Source organism: Lissotriton helveticus, chromosome 1_1 (assembly GCF_964261635.1).
Source record: "Lissotriton helveticus chromosome 1_1, aLisHel1.1, whole genome shotgun sequence".
In the NCBI taxonomy this organism is placed as follows: Eukaryota; Metazoa; Chordata; class Amphibia; order Caudata; family Salamandridae; genus Lissotriton; species Lissotriton helveticus.
Window position 1 is genome coordinate 916,653,243 of NC_136057.1, and position 18,563 is coordinate 916,671,805.

The 18,563-nt window shown below is 47.2% G+C and overlaps 1 protein-coding gene across 2 annotated transcripts in view; it reads right to left on the bottom strand.

The window, feature by feature from the left end:
- Positions 1-18,563, bottom strand: part of LEMD3 (LEM domain containing 3) — a 212,046-nt gene that overhangs the window by 77,600 nt on the left and 115,883 nt on the right. For both annotated transcript variants that reach the window (XM_078676332.1, XM_078676325.1), the window contains exon 7: positions 1,563-1,664. In XM_078676332.1, the coding sequence (XP_078532458.1) occupies positions 1,563-1,664 (102 nt within the window). The remainder of the gene's footprint in view (positions 1-1,562; positions 1,665-18,563) is intronic.

Here is an 18,563-nt window from a genome sequence, read left to right on the forward strand (position 1 = left end):
GTCCAATCTCAAAATAATTTACTAAAAAAAAAAACACACACACAAGATATAAATGTTGGTCAACACAAACATAACTCAATGGAAGATCCTGGTATGGAAGAAAGGGCTAATGTTAAATGTGTCAAACATAAATGACTTCTATAAAGAAGGTAATATTTCAGACAAAAAATGAGCAGAAGTTACAAAATTACAAGACACACTATACAGCAATATAAATACAAAAACACAAAATGTAGTAAAAAAAGAAGACCGGATACTAAAAACAATGGCTCCAATTGGGCCTATTTCTGGACACTGTTCCTCATTCATGCAAGTCAAGCCAGATAGTAAAATTATGGAGAAGTATTACAATATAACATGAACGTATTAACACATTTTTAGAAGTAAAATATTAAATCTGATTAAATTCTGAAAAAACCTTCACGTTTGCATACATCTCTGAAACAAAATCTATCTTCTGCGAAGGTTATTCTGGAACCGCACGAAAAGGTATTTTACCAATTTCCAAGACTGTTACCTGGCATGTTAGTGAGAAAAGGGGAACATTGCCAACATGATTTAGCAGGAAAAACTCATTGAAAATGCTGGCCGATGAAAGACAAAATAAAATCTGCAGATCACTACAGCCCTTTCAGAAGGGCACTATTTTAGGCTATGATACACTATAACAAAGTTTAGAGCTGTAAAATAGAAAACGTCTTTGCTATTTTATGGTGGTAGGAAACTGAACTTTTACAAAGAATGCAAACACATTGATATAAACTGCCTAAATACTGATCCGTTTTGAATGAAGATGTGAGGATGTATTGTGCAATGAACCTTTAGAAGGGAAAAAATGAAACTCATATTGGACACAGTGACAAAAGAATACTTAGATGAAGAATGAATAGTTACATTAAAGTATTGTTCACACAGTTGGGTGTCAACATCTCTGTCCAGAAAAACCAGCATAATGTATAATTAATACCTAGGTAATAACTTAAGATATCAATCTTTAGCTATGCGCCTTTTACACCCTTAGCCATGTATTTTACATTTGTTCACTTTGTTATGGTTTTGTATGCTGTTTTCTAAAAAAGTTTAACTGACATATGGGATACATTCAGATTAAACTTCATCATTGTCTTATATAGCTTGGCTTTGCATGACAACCAATAAAAAATATGCACTAACATAATTACCCAAATTTGTAATGCTAATTCAAGACATTATTTTGCAGACATACACCTTACTAATGCCAGGTGGAGGGGGAACAAATATGCACTAACATAATTACCCACATTTTTAATGCTAAATCAAGACATTATTTTGCAGACATACACCTTACTAATGCCAGGTGGAGGGGGATAAATATCAAATATTTGGGCAAGAACACAAAATTGTGTTATCCTCCATGCAGCAAGCACATGGGGATAATAAGGCAGTTGAAATCGTGATTGCAAATTCAGTGGGGAAAAAAATAAAACAAAAAAAACCCGACATTTGTGCTGAAACTTTATTACCTTTATATAGTTTTATAAACAATTACTGAAATATAAGATCTTAAAATTCCAATTTCATACCTATTATTTTGACCACCATGTCATACATTTGCCTGGTTTCTTCCTCTTCTTTTGTCCAACGATATTTCACGTAGTAAATGATAGCCCAAATTAGCATTATTCCTGAAATAAATCATTTAAATTGTTTTAGCTTTTTATAATACAAAAAAAGTCCTGAAATAATCAGTTATATTTAACGTTATTTTTTTTTTTTATTTAGCTTTTAGGTCTGTGACATCAAAAGCATGCAGAACAGTAATGGTATCAGCATCACATCATCCAAATGAAAATAGGAACATTTACTCACTGCAGTAACCACATCAACATACTGGCTCAGGCTACAAGTTGAGGGAATTCTAGAGCGAAGAAAGAGGACCAGAAACAGTTGCACAGCCTAGTATTTTTTGCCTGTGCAGTATTTCATATGTGGATCAGACACACATTATCAGGCCCTCCTTTCACACTTCTTTACTTACTAATTCTGCCTAACCAGATGATGGATATGACTGTTCTAAAGTGGAGTGAGGGATAATGAGAAACTAAGAAAAAGTGAAGGAGAACACCGACAAACACTCAACATGAAGTGAATTTTTCTTTTAAGCAGTCAAGCACATTGCCAATGCTCACATGCACCAAATGAGTGCAAGGCACAGAACTGTAATGTGGCATCAACAAACATGATGTGAAGAATAAAACAAAATAATTTGAGCTTTAAGACAAGCTCTTGAGGAGTACTGCCAAAAGAGCATGTGGAAAAGCTTATTTAGCTGTCCAAAAACCATTTTGAGTAAAGATCACAAGTTAGAAAGTAGTTGAGGCTTCTCAGGAAGAAGTAGAAAAATGGTCACTTACCGGTATGAGTCATTTTGCGGAAGCATTTTTTTCAGGCTCACATGTTATTATGCATTATTCTGCCATCTATTGGTTTGAACCAGAACACTTCTCTCAGTCCTCTTAGTCCTTAGTTACTGTTGCTTGCTTAAATATCCACTATATACATTCTGTGCTTTAAAGGTGTGGTTTCTCTTAACCTTAAACAACCTCATTTCTTGGGGAGGTGGGGGGAGTTGCATGTGAATCGAGAAAATTCTTCAAGCTGGTATGGTTTGCCAGAGTGAATCTTTTCTGGATTCACTTGACGTGCATTGATTTTGTAGCTGTATCCTTTGTCTCCTTGGACGTTGGGTTGAAATGAGGTTGCAGTGGCAAACAAATGTAATGAATATGCTACTTACCAGTATGCATCTGTTCTTGGCATGTAGGGCTGCTAACATTCATATCTATTGCATAGATCGCCGCCTAGTGTTGGGTCCGGATGATTGCACATTGTTGTCCTGGAAGAGTCTTCGAAGTATCACGAGATAGGTGGCTCCTCCCCTGGACTACAGTGAGCATGGGCATCGACTCCATCCCCAGATTGTTTTTAGCCATTGTGGCAGAGATGGAGTGAAATAGTGTAAAGGATGTCCATGCTAATGATTGAATGCAAGAGAGTATCTGCAGCCGCTACGGGCACCGGGGAGGAGGGCGGGCGATATGAATGTTAGCAGCCCTACATGCCAAGAACAGATGCATACTGGTAAGTAGCATATTCAGTTCGAGGCATGTGGGCTGCTAAATTCATATCTATTGCATAGAATACATAGCAGTCCCTCCATTAAGGGCGGTTGCCCGTGCCAGCTGCAGAAGTCTGAAAGAGTGTCTTGAGAACAGCCTGTCTACAGCTGCTTGCTGTTTGGAATGCACATCGACACAGTAATGTTTGGTAAATGTGTGCGGTGTAGACCACGTGGCTGCTCTACAAATGTCTTCCAAAGGGATGTTCCCTAAGAAAGCCATGGAGGCCCCCAACTTGCGTGTGGAGTGCGCCCTTGGGGGTATTGTTAAAATACGTTTAGCTTTTTGATAACAGATTTGAATGCACTTAACAATCCATCTGGCTACTCCTGCCTTGGAAATAGGGTTGCCTTTGTGCTGTGCAGAGAAGGCAACAAAAAGTTGTTGTGTTTTCCTAAAGGGTTGTGTTCTGTCAATGTAGTACATCAACGCCCTCCTAACGTCCAATGTTTGAAGCATTCTTTCCGCTACTGTTTGTGGGTTTTGGAAGAATGCGGGCAGGTCAATAGTTTGGTTGATATGAAACTGTGACACCACCTTTGGAAGGAATTTGGGGTTAGTGCGTAGCACTACCCTGTTTGAATGAATTTGTATGAATGGCTCCTGGACTGTGAGCGCTTGCAGCTCACTAACACGTCTGAGCGATGTAATAGCAATGAGAAAAGCCACTTTCCATGTTAGAAACTGAATTTCGCAGGAGTGCAGTGGCTCAAAAGGTGGGCCCATCAGCCTAGTGAGGACCACATTGAGGTTCCACACTGGAGCCGGTGGTGTCCTTGGAGGAATGACTCGTTTCAGTCCCTCTAGGAAGGCTTTAATGGCAGGCACCCGGAAAACAGAGATGCTGCCTGTTCTGGAGATAAGCCGCTATGGCGGATAAGTGTATCCGAATGGAAGCGTACGCTAGATTGCATTTGTAAAGATGTAACAAATAGCAGATGATGTTAGGAATGGATGCATCTAGCGGGTTGATGTTATGATCTGTACAGTAAATGACAAACCGCTTCCATTTTGCTGCATAGCAAGCTCTGGTAGTGGGCTTTCTTGCCTCTCGTATGATATCCATGCATTCCGGAGGCAGGTTGAGGTAGCCAAACTCTAGGACTTCAGGAGCCAGATCGCCAGGTTGAGCTGTTGCGGATCTGGATGCTGAATGTCGCCATGGTTCTGCGTCAAGAGGCTTGGGGAGAGATGCAGCCTTTGATGCGGTACCGCGGAAAGTTCTAGAAACGTGGTGTACCATGGTTGGCGTGCCCACGTTGGAGCAACCAGGATGAGTGTCATTGAGTGTTGCTTTAGCTTTCTTGCCACCAGCGGAATGAGAGGCGCTGGGGGAAAAGCGTACGCAAATTTGCCTGACCAGTTCATATCGCATTCCCTTGCGATTCCGGGTGAGGGAACCTGGCGGCAAAGCTTTGGCATTTTGCGTTTTCCTTTGTGGCAAACAAGTCTATCTCTGGATGACCCCACTGCTGGAAGTACGGGTGGAGTACCGATGGATGTAGCTCCCACTCGTGCATCTGATGGCTGTATCTGCTGAGCAGATCCGCCATCTGATTGTCCTTGCCCGGGAGGTGTTCTGCCATGAGGAAAATGTTCCTCTGAATGGCCCACTTCCACATGCCCTGAGCCAGATGAGACAGCTGTGGCGAGTGAGTGCCTCCCTGCTTTTGGATGTAGTACATGGCTGTCATGCTGTCCGTCCGGATCAACACGACCTTGTTGCACAGATGTACTTTGAAGGACTTGAGCGCCATGAAGATTGCCATCAATTCCAGGTAGTTGATGTGCATCTTTTGTTGCTGCGTTGACCACAGACCCTGCACCGTGTAGTGGAGCACATGAGCTCCCCACCCCTGGAGAGATGCGTCCGTTGTTAGGATAATCTGTGGCACAGGCTCTTGGAACGGTCGTCCCTTGCAAAGGTTGTGTGGATTCCACCAATGCAGAGAGTTGTATGCCCGACCGGTCACCAACACTAGGTCTGTCAGTTGTCCCTGAGCCTGTGTCCACTGATTTGCCAAGCATTCTTGGAGCGGACGCATGTGCAACCTCGCGTGCGGGACTATGAAGATGCAGGAGGCCATCATGCCTATCAACTGCATGAACACTCTCGCTGGCAGGGAGTGTTGCGGTCTGAACCTCTGGATCAGCGACTGAATGTTGTCGATCCTGACCGGGTTTGGCCGAGCCATAGCAGTCAGGGTATTTATTGTCGCGCCTAGATACTGCCGCACATGGGCTGGTTGAAGGTGCGACTTTGGGTAGTTTAGCGAGAACCCCAGACTGTGAAGGAGGTGAATGGTGTGGGACATGTCCGCGGCGCACTGTTGTTCCGACTTTGCTTGAACGAGCCAGTCGTCTAGGTAAGGGTAGACATGTATGTTCTGCCTTCTGAGGTGCGCCGCAACTGTCGCCAGACATTTTGTAAATACTCTGGGGGCAGTGGTCACTCCGAAGGGCAGGACTTTGAACTGATAGTGCCTGTCTTGAATGGTGAACCTGAGGTATTTTCTCTGGGATGGGTGGAGTGGTATGTGGAAATAAGCATCCTTGAGGTCCAAGGTTGCTAGGAAGTCCCCTTGATTCAGCAGGGGAAGAATCTGCTGCAGTGTAAGCATGTGAAAGTGTTCTGACAGTATATACAGGTTGAGGGGGCGTAGATCCAGAATGGGTCTGAGGGATCCGTCCTTTTTTGGGATAAGGAAGTACAGGGAATAAACCCCTGTGCCTTCCTTCTCCACTGGTACGAGCTCGATTGCGCCTTTTTGCAGCATCACCACAACTTCCTGCTGCAATAAGCGCAAGTGCTCTGCCGACATAGGACGTTGTCTTGGGGGAATGGTGGGTGGAGTTGATGTTAACTCCAAACAATAACCGTACTGGATAAGCTGTCTTACCCACCTGTCTGTGGTGATGGATGTCCAGACTGGCAGGAACTGCTGGAGTCTCCCCCCCACAGGTGTTGGATGGTCGGGGGGCAGTGACAGAGAGTCACTGTTTGTTGGTGGCAGAGGAACGGGAGTTGTTGTTTCCTCTGCCTCTGCCCATGGCACTGTTACCTCTGTAACCCCCTCTACCCTGCTTTGGGTACGAGGATTGTGCACCACCTTTCGTGAATTGTGTCTGTTGACCCATGTGTCCTCTGGTAACACCACGTGCTCCTGAGCGACGAAAAGTGCTCCCCCTGAATTGTTGGGACTGAAGCGCCCCCATGGACTTAGCAGTTTCATTGTCCTTTTTAATTTTTTCGAGGGTGGTGTCAACATCTGGGCCAAACAGTATGTCAGGATTAACGGGCTGGTTGAGTATTGTTGTTTGAATGTCAGGTTTAAAGCCGAAGCCATGCTTGTCGCCTTAACATGACGCTAGTGTTAATCGCCCTAGCCGCTGTATCAGCCACATCAAGTGCACATTTTATTGCAGCATTTGAGATGAGCTTTCCCTCTTGTATGAGCATTTCGGCTGCCTCCTTAAACTCATCAGGTAGGTGTTGAAGGAGCTGTTCTAGGGTGTCGTAATGCGCCCTATCGTATCGTGCCAATAGTGCCTGTGTGTTTGATATACGCCAGATATTGGCAGCCTGCGCAACCACTCTTTTGCCCGATGCCTCAAGCACTTTCGACTCCTTGTCTGGGGGAGGAGCTTCACCCGTTGTTTGGGAGTTTGCCCTCTTGCGGGCATTGGCGACCACCAACGAATCCAGAGGCAACTGTCCTCGAATATATGCTGGGTCTCGAGGTGCCGGTCTGTATTTCTTTTCAATACGTGGATTCACCACTCTCGCCCTGGTAGGTTCCTTAAAGATCTCTGGGGCATGCTTAAGGACACCTTTTAGCATAGGAAGTGTCTTGACTGTTCTTTCTGAGACAGAGAAAGTGTCAAACAAAAAATCTTCCTCCACCGGGTCAGCGTGCATGTCCACATCATGATTTGCAGCGGCCCGCTCTATCAAAGCATTAAATGCTGCGGAATCCTCAGTTGGTGATGTACGTGCACCAAAACCCTGTGGATCCTGTACCACCTGATGACCTCCTTGGTCACCCGTGTCGTCATATGAGCCCTGTTGACCATCAGGGTCATTGTCAGCAGGGAAATTGTACTGTTCATCTTGGTCGTCATCCTCTCCCCCTGACTGGTTTGGGGAAGGTGATGGACTCTTTCTTGGTGGTGGCTGAATAGGTTCAACAAGGTCAGGAATGTCCTGTGCCGGCCTTTTCTTTTTTAGTGGAATGACATAGGATTCCAATGGCTGGAAAGTGATCTTTCTTTTATAGAGGGTCAATTTCCCCGTTTCGGCATTGATGTAATGCTCAGATTGTTCTTCTGAGGCTTGAAGTCGATCCGATCGGCCACTTTGCGTCGAGGGAGCTGACGTGTCAGTGATCTTCGGCACCGATCTGGGTGCAAATGCCTTTGGTGCCACTTTAGGTGGCAGAGTGTAGAGAAGCTTGGTCGAAGTCTTCGCAGGTGTGTCCACCGGTTTCGGAGCCGCCGGCGTGGGAGCCGTTGACGTCAAAGTCTTCTCCCGAATACGTTTGAGGGAGTCGGTGACTTGTTTTGTGAACGAGGCGGAGGGTTTGGTAACCGACGGCCGCTGTTCGGTAGCGTCGGAGGCCCTCGGTGTTGACGAGTGTGCCGCCGACGAATCTTCAGCTCTAACGGCTCTTGGCTCCGTTGTAGGCTTAGACGCCGACACCGTTGCTGCAGACCCGGCTTCCGTGTGCCGATGCGTTGTGCCTCCGGCCTTCGGATCGTGGCTCTTAGTCGACTTCGCTTCGACTGTGCATTTACTTGTCGGCGCCGCAGCTGTGTCCGAAGGCGTGTCAACAGCCTTAGTGGAACGTGCCGGAGCGACCGTGCTCGAGACGTGATGGACGACCTTCTTAGAGGACGGGTCCTTGGCAACCTTCAGCTGCGCTGTCGACTCGACAGTTTTCTTCGACTTCGGAGGGCCGGAGGGCGACGGAGTCGAAGAGGGAGCAGGCTTTGATATTTTTGTTGGGACGTCGGCCATTTTAGGTGTTGTCGAATCCGATGGTTTCGGTTTTGTTTTTAGTGGGACGTCGGCCATCTTTGGTGTAGTCGATTCTGAAGGTTTCGATACGCACAATGGCGGCTCCGCTGGTGTGTCCGTGGCCGGGCCAGAAGGCGGGGCCGGGGATAGCGGTGCAGGGTCGTGGGTAAGGCCGAGTGGCGATCCCGTGACCTGAGCCGGAGTCATGTAACTTTCGGGGCATAGCTCTTCCTCTGAGCTATCTTCCGCAGCCCCATAAACTTCTTCGTCGTCCCCTACCTCTTCGACGTATTCAAGGTCTTGGCCCTGTCATTCGACTTGTTCTTCGGGATCGGCCTGGACCTCCGTCGACGGTGGTGAAATCTGAAGATGATGGCTTCGGCCTTCTTCTGCGGGGTCGTCGAATATGTCGTCGGGTGCCGGAGCCGTTCGCTGGGCCTCAAGGCGCACCGCGGGCCGAAACTTGAGCGTTTTCTTTGACCTGAACTTAGAGCAGGCCATGCAGTTGTCCTCGTTGTGGTCCGGCGAGAGGCATTTATTACAGACTGGATGCACGTCGATATGTGGATATTTGGATCCACAGACGGGGCAGAACTTGAACGGACTCCGCTCCATGATAAGTTCGTCGGGGTCTTGCTGCGACGAGAGGGCCTCGATGTCCGAAGAGTTACTCGACTCCGCAGAATTCCGACCCAAAGAGCCGGATGATGCTCGAGACCGCACGCAAACAATACCGACGCAGGTAACGAAGGCCTTTTGGCCTTAAAGAAGAGACTTCTTCGATTCCGACACGGAGACGTCGAAATCACATCCGAACCCAATGGCGGGAAAAAAAAATCTGGGGATGGAGTCGATGCCCATGCGCACTGTAGTCCAGGGGAGGAGCCACTTATCTCGTGATACTTCGAAGACTCTTCCAGGACAACAATGTGCAATCATCCGGACCCAACACTAGGCGGCGATCTCTTCAATAGATATGAATTTAGCAGCCCACATGCCTCGAACTAATGTATTATTACACCTACAACTCTATTCACTGGAATGTCCACTCAGAAGTATTTTGTGAATTTTAATTCTAGCTCAACATCAAGGATACAAAGAACTAGCTTCCTTTCCAGACTTCCTTTGGAATTTTTAGGAAGTACATTACTGCCCTTCACAAATCCAGTGTATACAGGGCTTTTTCAGTCTGTGTTATAAGTTGTTGAAGAAAGCTGAATTATTGGGCTCCTGTGAGTGCTGTTTTGTAGAGTGGCTTCCAAAGGCTCCTTCGTTCGTTTGTTCGACAGCACCAGGTTGAAGTTCCCCGTGTTTGAGCCGATCTGGGTGGAGCTACTCTTTGGTCCTTTTAAGAAGGTTGATCACAGGTACCATGAAGAAACATCTTCCATATGTGCCCCATGTAGGCTTCTATTGCTGCCAAATGTACTTTTACAGAAGCACTACTTAAACTATTATCTGGGAGATATGTTAGATACTGGTCCACTGTAGTGTTTTGCATTCTGTTGTGGCTAGGTCCCCTCTCAGCACCACAGGACATATCTCCTCCACTTTGTTGAGCAGCATTTTCTTGTACTTGGGCTTCAAGCTTCCTTTAGGATGTCCACTGATCGATCGCTTTGGCAGATCAGGGGATGCAAACTCAGTCCTCAGGCAGTGGCATAACGTAACATGAGGGGGCCCTCTTCCGAAGTATATGGAGGAGGGGCCCCCTATATTCCAGACCCAGTCAGATGTCAGGCCAGGTGCACAGAGTGAGAGGGGGACCCTTGGTGCCCAGGGCCCCCATGCAAGGGCTACAGGGGCTATGGTTACGCTACTGTCCTCAGGATACATGCTGCTAGACTCAGGCTGCTGGGTTCCGGGTGGTGTGTTCTGACTCCCTGCATGGAGAGCAGATCATGTGTATATGGTAGTCTTTAGGTTTCCTTGTCCTATATCCAGCAGGTTTGAGAATATTTTCCGTGACCACTGTGGGGCTATTAAGATCAGCTTCATTTGCCACCATTTGTACTGGTTTATCACTAGAGGTATATGTTGGAAGATTGTGTGCACATTTTCTCCACCTGTATCATAAGGGCATTCCCCAGAGATCAGTGGTGCGGAAGCGAAGTCTTGGCATTTTACGATTCCTGGTGTTGTGACCAAGTCTAACTCTGGAGTGTCCTAATCTTTTAACACTGTTTGAAGTACTTGTTGGTTTAGTTCCTATTCATGCAAGACAGATACTTGCCTTCTTTGTCCGCTTCTACGTTTTCTATCTTTGGAAGGTGTATAACTATCCTTTTCTGGTTGACCCTGCATCAAATCTCCTCAATTCGTGCTGATCGTGCATATTACCTTGTCCCTCCTTATTCATGGACTGTTTGGACTGGCGCTCTGTCCACACCCACTTTAGGAAGGCCTTTAAAGCCAGGTTCACCAGTATTGAATTCCAGGGCATTTGCCTGTTTTGGACTCCCTCCTCTATTTTCCTCGGTTCCCAGATATTGAGTTTTTCCATGTGTGCTCCCAAGCCCATGTGGCATGCATCCATGGTGATAGTCACCACTAAAGTCAGTTGCATGAAAGGTCTTGCCTCTATTATGCAGTCCATCATTCCACCAGGTCATCTCGTCCTGCATCATCTGGGTTACAACCACAACATCCTCTCAACTCACTGTTGTCTGTAGCCACTGGTTTTGGAGCCATTCCTGAATTTGTCTCATTTGTAGTCTTTCAAGGGGAATCAGAAGGATGCAGGAGGCCATCATGCTCATTTTTCCCCACAGTCCTCACCATCACAGTCTGCAGTGGCGAGCCTGTACTTTTATTGCTTGGATTCACTTGAGAGCGGGTAAGACTTTTGCCTCCACTGTGTTCATTCTACTCCTAGAAACATCTTTACTTTCTCCAGATCCGAGGAGGTGGTGTCCAAGCTTATTGTGAACCTCAGCATATGGAGTGTGCCCATGACTGTTCTGATGCTCCTCCTGCATGGAGCGAAAAAGCTTGCTTGCACTAGCCCATTTAGGTAGTGCTATACATGTATCCCATTACTTCTCAAGTATGCTGGCATGGAGACTAAGTATTTTCTAAATAATTTGGGTGTAAATTTGACACAAAGTTAAGTACTACAAATTCATAGTGTACCTTGTTTACCACATAGCACAGGAATTCCTTGTCTGTGGTTCATGGGAATGAGTAGGCAAGCGCCCTTTAGGTCTAGGGTCGCCTTAAAGTACTTTTTCCCACAGCCGCAGTATGACTTCTTGTAGCACTTTCATCTTGAATATTTGGGGTTTTAGGCGTTTGTTTAGGAAGCGAACATCCAGGATTGGGCATAGTGCTTGGTCTGGCTTTGGTCCCATAAAATATGCAAAGTGGTTTGCCTAGTTGACCTCTGTGAGAGTAACGAATAGTTTCTTACCTGTCGGTGTAGTTTTGCAGCTTGAAGATCTTTCTGGATTCACTATGCTGTGCATTATTCCGCGGTCTAGTGGTTGGGTCCGGAATTGTAGTCTTTTCTTTGTTTTTTTTGTAGCCCAGGTGGGCATCGACGTCCCACCTTTTGGTGTCCTTCCTGTGACGTCGGCATGCTTCGTGCGGAAGCTCCCACCCTTGGGCGCCATCTTCGGATTCTTTTTTCTTTTTCCGTTTGTGTTCTGTTTCCGAATTGTATGGCAATGTTTCGATCTTTCCTTTTACCGCTCTTTCCCTTGAAGTTCCATTAAAGTCTTTTTTGTTTTTGTTTTTTGTTTACCACCTCTCTTCTCCAGCCTCATCTTTCTGGCGGAGGTGGGTGGGTTCGCTAGTGAATCCAGAAAGATCTTCAAGCTGCAAAACTACACCGACAGGTAAGAAACTATTCGTTTTGCAGCGTGAATCTTTCTGGATTCATTTTGCTGTGCATAGACTTTGTAGCGGTTTGTTGTTATTGTGGCGGCTGGGTGGAAGATGAGCTTGGGTTTTTAAAAATGTGCTGAAGCACCTTCTGTCCCACTTCTGCTTCCTTGTTCATTTGTATGTCCACACAGTAGTGTTTTGTAAACGTGTGCACAGAAGCCCATGTTGCCGCCAGGCATATGTCCTGAATGGGAGTGTTTGCCAAGAAGGCTATAGTAGCTCCCTTTTTCCTTGTTGAATGGGCCCGTGGACCTTCTGTCCGTTCCTGGCCCACTTGTTTGTGGCAGAATTGTATCGCTTGCGCGATCCATCGTGCAATTGTCCCTTTAGTAACAGCTTTGCCCATGAAACTTTCAGCGAATGACACAAAAAACTGCTTTGTTTTTCTGTAATCTTTAGTTCTCTATGTAATGCATGACTGCACGTCTCGCGTCCAGAGTGTGCAGTGCCCTTTCAGCTTTTGTTGTTGGTTTTTGGAAGAAACTTGGTATCTGAATAGCCTGGTTGATGTGGAACTTGGACACCACCTTTGGCATAAATTGTGGGTCCGTTCTAATCACCACCCTATCGTTGTGAATTTGTATGTAGGGTTCCTGTAGCGTTAACGCCTGTAGCTCGCTTACTCTGCGGAGCGAGGCGATTACCACTAGGAAAGCTGTTTTTAACGTTAGCATCTGTAGAGAGGCTTTATGCATTGGTTCGAAGGGTGCCTTCATGAGTTCTGTCAGTACTAAATTGAGGTTCCATGCAGGCGCTGGTAACCTTTTAGGCGGTGCAATCCTTTTTGCACCCTCCAAGAATCTTTTTACAATCATAGAAGTGAAGAAGCTTTTGCTTATTTCTCCTCTAGTGTAAGCGACAATGGCTGCTAGGTGTACCCTTAGCGATGATGAGCTCAGGTTTGTCTCGAGCAGGTGCGTGAGGTACTTAAGCACTGTAGAGTCTCTTATCTTGTTGAGCGGTCTCTCCTTTCTGCACCATAGTGTGAACCTTTTCCATTTGGCCACGTAGCACTTACGTGTGCTTGGTCTTCTTGCCTCTCGAAGTACCCTCAGGCTCTGGATGCAACACCTCTCCGTTTTGCATGGAGAGTAGGTCTTTCCTTCTCCCAAATTTGTGTGGTGCACTCTGTGTCATTTCCATAATCTGCAAATACCATGTCTGCCTGGCCCCACTGGGGTGCAACCAGTATCAGGGTCATGTTACTTGTCCTGCACTTGCTGAGTACCTTGTGTATCAGGGGAATCGGCGGAAAGGCGTAGGCAAATGTCTTTGACCAGCTTATCCATAGGGCATTCCCCAGGGACCCTTCCCCTGGTTGCATCGATGCGAAGTGTTGGCATTTTGCATTCAGGTGTGTTGCAAACAGATCTATTGACGGGGTTCCCCACCTGTCGAACAGTTTCTTTGTTTGTTGTGCATTTAGCTCCCATTCGTGTGAGGCCGATGTCTGTCTGCTGAGCCAATCTGCTTCCACGTTGTCCTTTCCTGGTAGGTGTACTGCCAGTAGATCTATCTTCAATGGTATAGCCCATTTCCATATTTTCTGCGCTAGCTCTGACAGCGGGGCTGATTGTGTTCCTCCCTGCTTGTTTATGTAGAACATCGCTGTTGTGTTGTCCGTCTGGATCAACACTGTTTGATTGTGCAGCTTCTTCTGGAAAGCTTTCATCGCTAGGAGAACGTTCTTTAGTTGTAGGTAGTTAATGTGTTTGACCGCATCCGTTTGTGTCCACAGGCCCCTCACTCGGAGTTTTTCCATGTGTGCTCCCCATCCCTTTTGGGATGCGTCTGTGGTGATGGTCACTGTTGGTGTTGGTGGCGTTAGAAGCTTCCCCCTTGTTATGTTTCCTTTGTTCCACCATGATAACTCCTCGTGCACTGCGTGCGTTACAACCACTAGGTCCTCCCAACACCCTGTCGCTTGTGACCATTGGTCCTGCAGCCACTCCTGGAGTGATCTCATGTGTAGTCGTATGTTTGGTACTATGTGGATGCATGAGGCCATCATGCCCATCATTTTGCTCACTGTCCTCACTGTCAGAGCTTGCCCCTTCTGGTAGAGGCGCGTCTCCATCAACAGCGCCTTCGTTCTCTTCTCGCTGGGAACACCTTCCCCTGCACGGTGTTGATCTTTGCCCCCAGAAATATCTTGACCTGTTCTGGGTTTATCGATGATTTCTTCCAGTGGATGGAGAACCCAGGGCCATCAGTGTGTCTGTCACTATTTGAGCGTGCTGTTTGCACGTGCTGTATGACTTTTCCTTTATTAGCCAATCGTCTAGGTAAGGGTATACGTGTATCCCTTTCCTCCTTAGGTGCGCTGCGACTGCTGCTAGACACTTTGTGAATACCCTCGGTGCTGATTTTAGCCGAAGGCCAATGCTGTGAATTGATAGTGATTTGATTATATTGCAAATCGTAGCAGATGTTTGTGCCGCCTGTTTATTGGGATGTGAAGGTAGGCATCTTTGAGGTCTATGGTGACAATGAAGTCCCCTGTTTGAATATGTGGAAGAACTTCTTGCAGGGATGTCATTTTGAATTTTTGTGTCCTTATGAATTTGTTAAGAAAGCTTAGATCCAAGATGGGTCTCATTGTTTCGTCTACCTTGGGTACTAGTAAGTATGTAGAGTACACCCCCTTGTTCCTTTCCATGCGAGGTACAGGCTCGATAGCCTCCTTTAGTAGCAGTTCCTCTGCTTCCCTCTGAAGCAGTTCTAGTTCCTTGTTTGCTAGTTTCTTTGGTTTTATGCTTGGTGGCGTCTTTTCTAACTCTATGCAGTACCCGTAATGTATTGTGTTGATGATCCATTTGTCTGTGGTAATTTTCTTCCACTCCTGGAGAAAACAGTTTAATCTTCCTCCCACAGGTGTTACGTGCTTGTGGTTTTTCGGTGCGTGACACTCCTGTTTTTTGTTTTTGTGCTCCACCCTTGGAGTTTTTTGAAGGGTGAACACTAACAATGTGGCCGAGTCACTTGGAGGTGGTTTGCTGTCCACCTCTCCTGTTTCCACGTCCACTCGCTCTCCCGCGAAAGGACTGGCCCCTATGTTGATATTGCCAGTGCTGTTTTTGCTGGCCTTGTTGCGTATGGGTGTCGCTTTGGTGGGAATGTTGGATGGACTGATGAGACGTTCCCGGCTGGATCCCCCCTCTCCAGTGTGGTCTACGTGACTGGGTCCCTCTCTTTGCTCCCCTGAATTGCAAGGCCCCATGGATCTTGCGGTGTTGTTATCTTTTTTGAGCTGTGAGAGCTTGTCGTCCACTGGTGCTCCGAACAGTGTTTCACCATTGAATGGCGTGTTCAGGATGTTGTGTTGCACCTCTGGTTTAAAGCCTGATATTCCGAGCCAGGCTTTTCTTCTTTCGGTGATGCCCAGCATCATCAGTCTGCTGGCAGTGTCTGCACCGTCCACTGCTGTTTTTAGGCAAGAGTTTGCCAAGTTCTTCCCCTCCTCTACCAGGTGCGAAGCCCTTTGTTGGTATTCCTGAGCAAAGGTGTTTCACCAACTGTCCCAGTTCTTCCATTATTTGGTAATGGTGTCTGTTGAGCAGTGCGTTGGAATTAGCCATGCGCCAGTGCATAGCTGCATTTCTTTCGATTTTTCTTCCTGTTAGGTCCATCCTTCTGCTCTCTTTGTCTGGGGGTGGACCTGAAGCAGTTGGGACATTGGCCCTTTTCCTTGCTGTTGCAGTAATGATAGAGTCAGCAGTGACCGTCCCCTGTATGTAGGGTGGGTCCTTTGAGGAGTGTTTGTATTTTTTCTCCGTCCTTGGCGTGACGGGTTTACAAGTCGCAGGCTCATTGAACGCCTCTCTTCCTTGTCCTTTGATGCTTTCAAGCATTGGCAAGTACTGGTTTCTAGTGTGCATTGGGAGTAGTGTCTCTACTAAGAAATACCCTTTCGGCACCTCCTCCTAGAGCTTGACTCTGAACGCTGTTGCTGCATTCTTGATGCATTCATTATAAAGGCCGATGTAGTCAGGCGGCGAGGGCTTCGCTGGATATGTGTCTACTCCCTCTTCTGGACTCTCAGCTTCGATGTCCTGCCACTCAACCTCCTGTGTATCAGAGTATGTCGATTCTTGGTACGCCCTCTGGTCGTCATCTCCCTCCTCTTCGTAATAGGGGTTATCATCTTCCTGATACGACAGATCTTCCAAGCTCTCTGGTGTTGCTTCAACCTCGAAGTCTTCCTCTTCTTCCTCGACCAACTGTACTACCGGTGACTTGGGCCTCGACGGAATTGTGTAAGATTTCATTTTTTCGTCGAAATCTTTCTTTCGCTGCAGGATGTTCTCCATCTCTGCTTCGAGTCTCCTCTTCTTTCTTTCCATCTCCGCCGCCTGGTCGGCGTCGAGTGGTTGTGCCGCTCTCTTTGCCGTGCAAGATGGCGTTGAGACTGGTTTCGGCGGCGAGACTGGTTTCGGCGGCGAGACTGTTCTTGCGTCTTTCGTCGACGACTTCGAAGTTGTTTTCGGAGTCAAGCGCTCCTTTTCTTGGACGCTTTACGGCGCCTTTGGCTGGTCGCCGTCCCTCGGCGCCAGGGAGTCCTTCTGTGAGGATCCGCTGGGCCTGGGAGTCGCTGCGGACGCCGAAATTTTCGGCGTCGGCGCTTTCGGGGTCTTGCCCTCGTTTTTTCGAGAGTCTTGGACAGACTGTCGAGAGTCCTTCGGGCCTTTTTGGGGCATCAAGTCTCCTACCTTTTCTGTAGTCTTCTTTTTATCGGTCTCTGCGACCGTGTAGCCGATGTCTTCTTCAGCGGCGTAATCCTCCTCGTCGGTCTAGAGCCCAAGGTCTCGAAGGGACGGTGGTTGGCCCTTGCCCTGTATGGTGTAATTTGCTATTCTTTGCCTCTCTCACTCAAAGGGTCTTCGGCGTGAATGCTGAACAGGCGTTGCAGTCCTTGCTTTTGTGGTCGACTGGCAGGCAGAGGTTACAGACTGGGTGTTGGTCCTTCTACGCGTACTTGTGGTGGCAGTTGCGGCAGAATTTGAATGGTGTGTTGTCCATGTCTTGCGTTCAGGGGACCCCCTGATTGCGCATTCTCCTCTGGACGTCAACATGTTTTCTTTCTTCGTCATCCTTTCGAATGTGTAGTCTTCCTTCGTCTTTCCAAAAGTTATTCTTCCAAAAAACTCGATTTTTTTCTTCTCTTCTCTCCTGATCTCTGGAGCCCTCTCGGGAACGATCCAGACCCAACGGCGGAAAAAAGAATCTGAAGATGGCGCCCAAGGGTGGGAGCTTCCGCAGGAAGCATGCCGACGTCACAGGAAGGACACCAAAAGGTGTGACGTCGACGCCCACCTGGGCTACAAAAAACACAAAAACAAAGAAAAGACTACGATTCCGGACCCAACCACTAGACCGCGGAATAATGCACAGCAGAGTGAATCCAGAAAGATTCACGCTGCAAAACTATTTCTACTGCATGCTTTTGCAACAGGTGCTGTGACTCATGTTGCATACATAGATGTTCTTTTGTGTGGTCTTTCCCTTGGCCTGAGGCATGGAGGCGTTTTTACCAGTTCTATGCAGTTGCCATGTTGGATAATGTTGAGAATGTATCAGTCTGATCTACCAACCCACCTCCATTCCTGTAGGAAAGCTTCTCTCCCCCCCCCAACTGGTGTTCTGTGGGGGTGGTGTTGTTAGGAGTCCTTTGTGTGAGGAGCTTGTCCCTCTGTAGAGTGTCCTCTCCCTCTTGCTGTGAAACCAAAAGGCTGGTGCTGGGATGACTAGAAATGCCACTGTTGCATGCCGCCTGTTGCTTGCTTGCCTGTTGGTAAGACGGCAAGTGAAGTAACGCCTTATCAGCATCCTCTTCCAGTTTGTCTCCTTATGGGGACAGCCCTTTGTTGGTGTCCTTGGAATAGCAGCATCCACTTGGCTTTGCCAGGTTGTTGCCCTTTTTTAAATTCCTGCTTCGGGTTATCTACTGCAGAGCCAAACAGTTGGTCTCCAGTGAAGAACGTGGTGCTCACCTGCACCGTGTTGTTGAAGCCAGACACCTACATCAAGATGTAGCTCCTCAAGTTTATCCCGTGATGATCTGTGTGCGTAACATGTCTGCGGCATCTAGTGCAGACTTCAAGCATGTTTTGGCAATGGTCTTCCCCTCATCCATGTGCATGGCTGTCAGTTTCTGCTACTGCTTCAGAAGATGTTTTGTTAGCTACTTGACTTCTTTCCAATGTTGGTGGGCATACCAGTTCAGTGGGGCTCCTTTCTTTAGTTGCTAGCTCTTTAAATACCAAAAAGAGGTATAATGTACAGAGCATTCAGGAAACCCCATACGAGTGGACAGGTCTTTCTTTAACAATTCCAAGGTGCTCTTTTTGGGGGTAATGTGGTTGAGAAGCCTTAGGTTTATCAAGGAGTGTTCGACATCTTAGACATTGGAAGAGAGATGTGGCAATCATTTTCGGAGCAGATTCGTGGGCGTTCCTGTGTTTTTTTTAAGCTCCACCCCCTTTGCCTCGTCATGAAGAGATGGG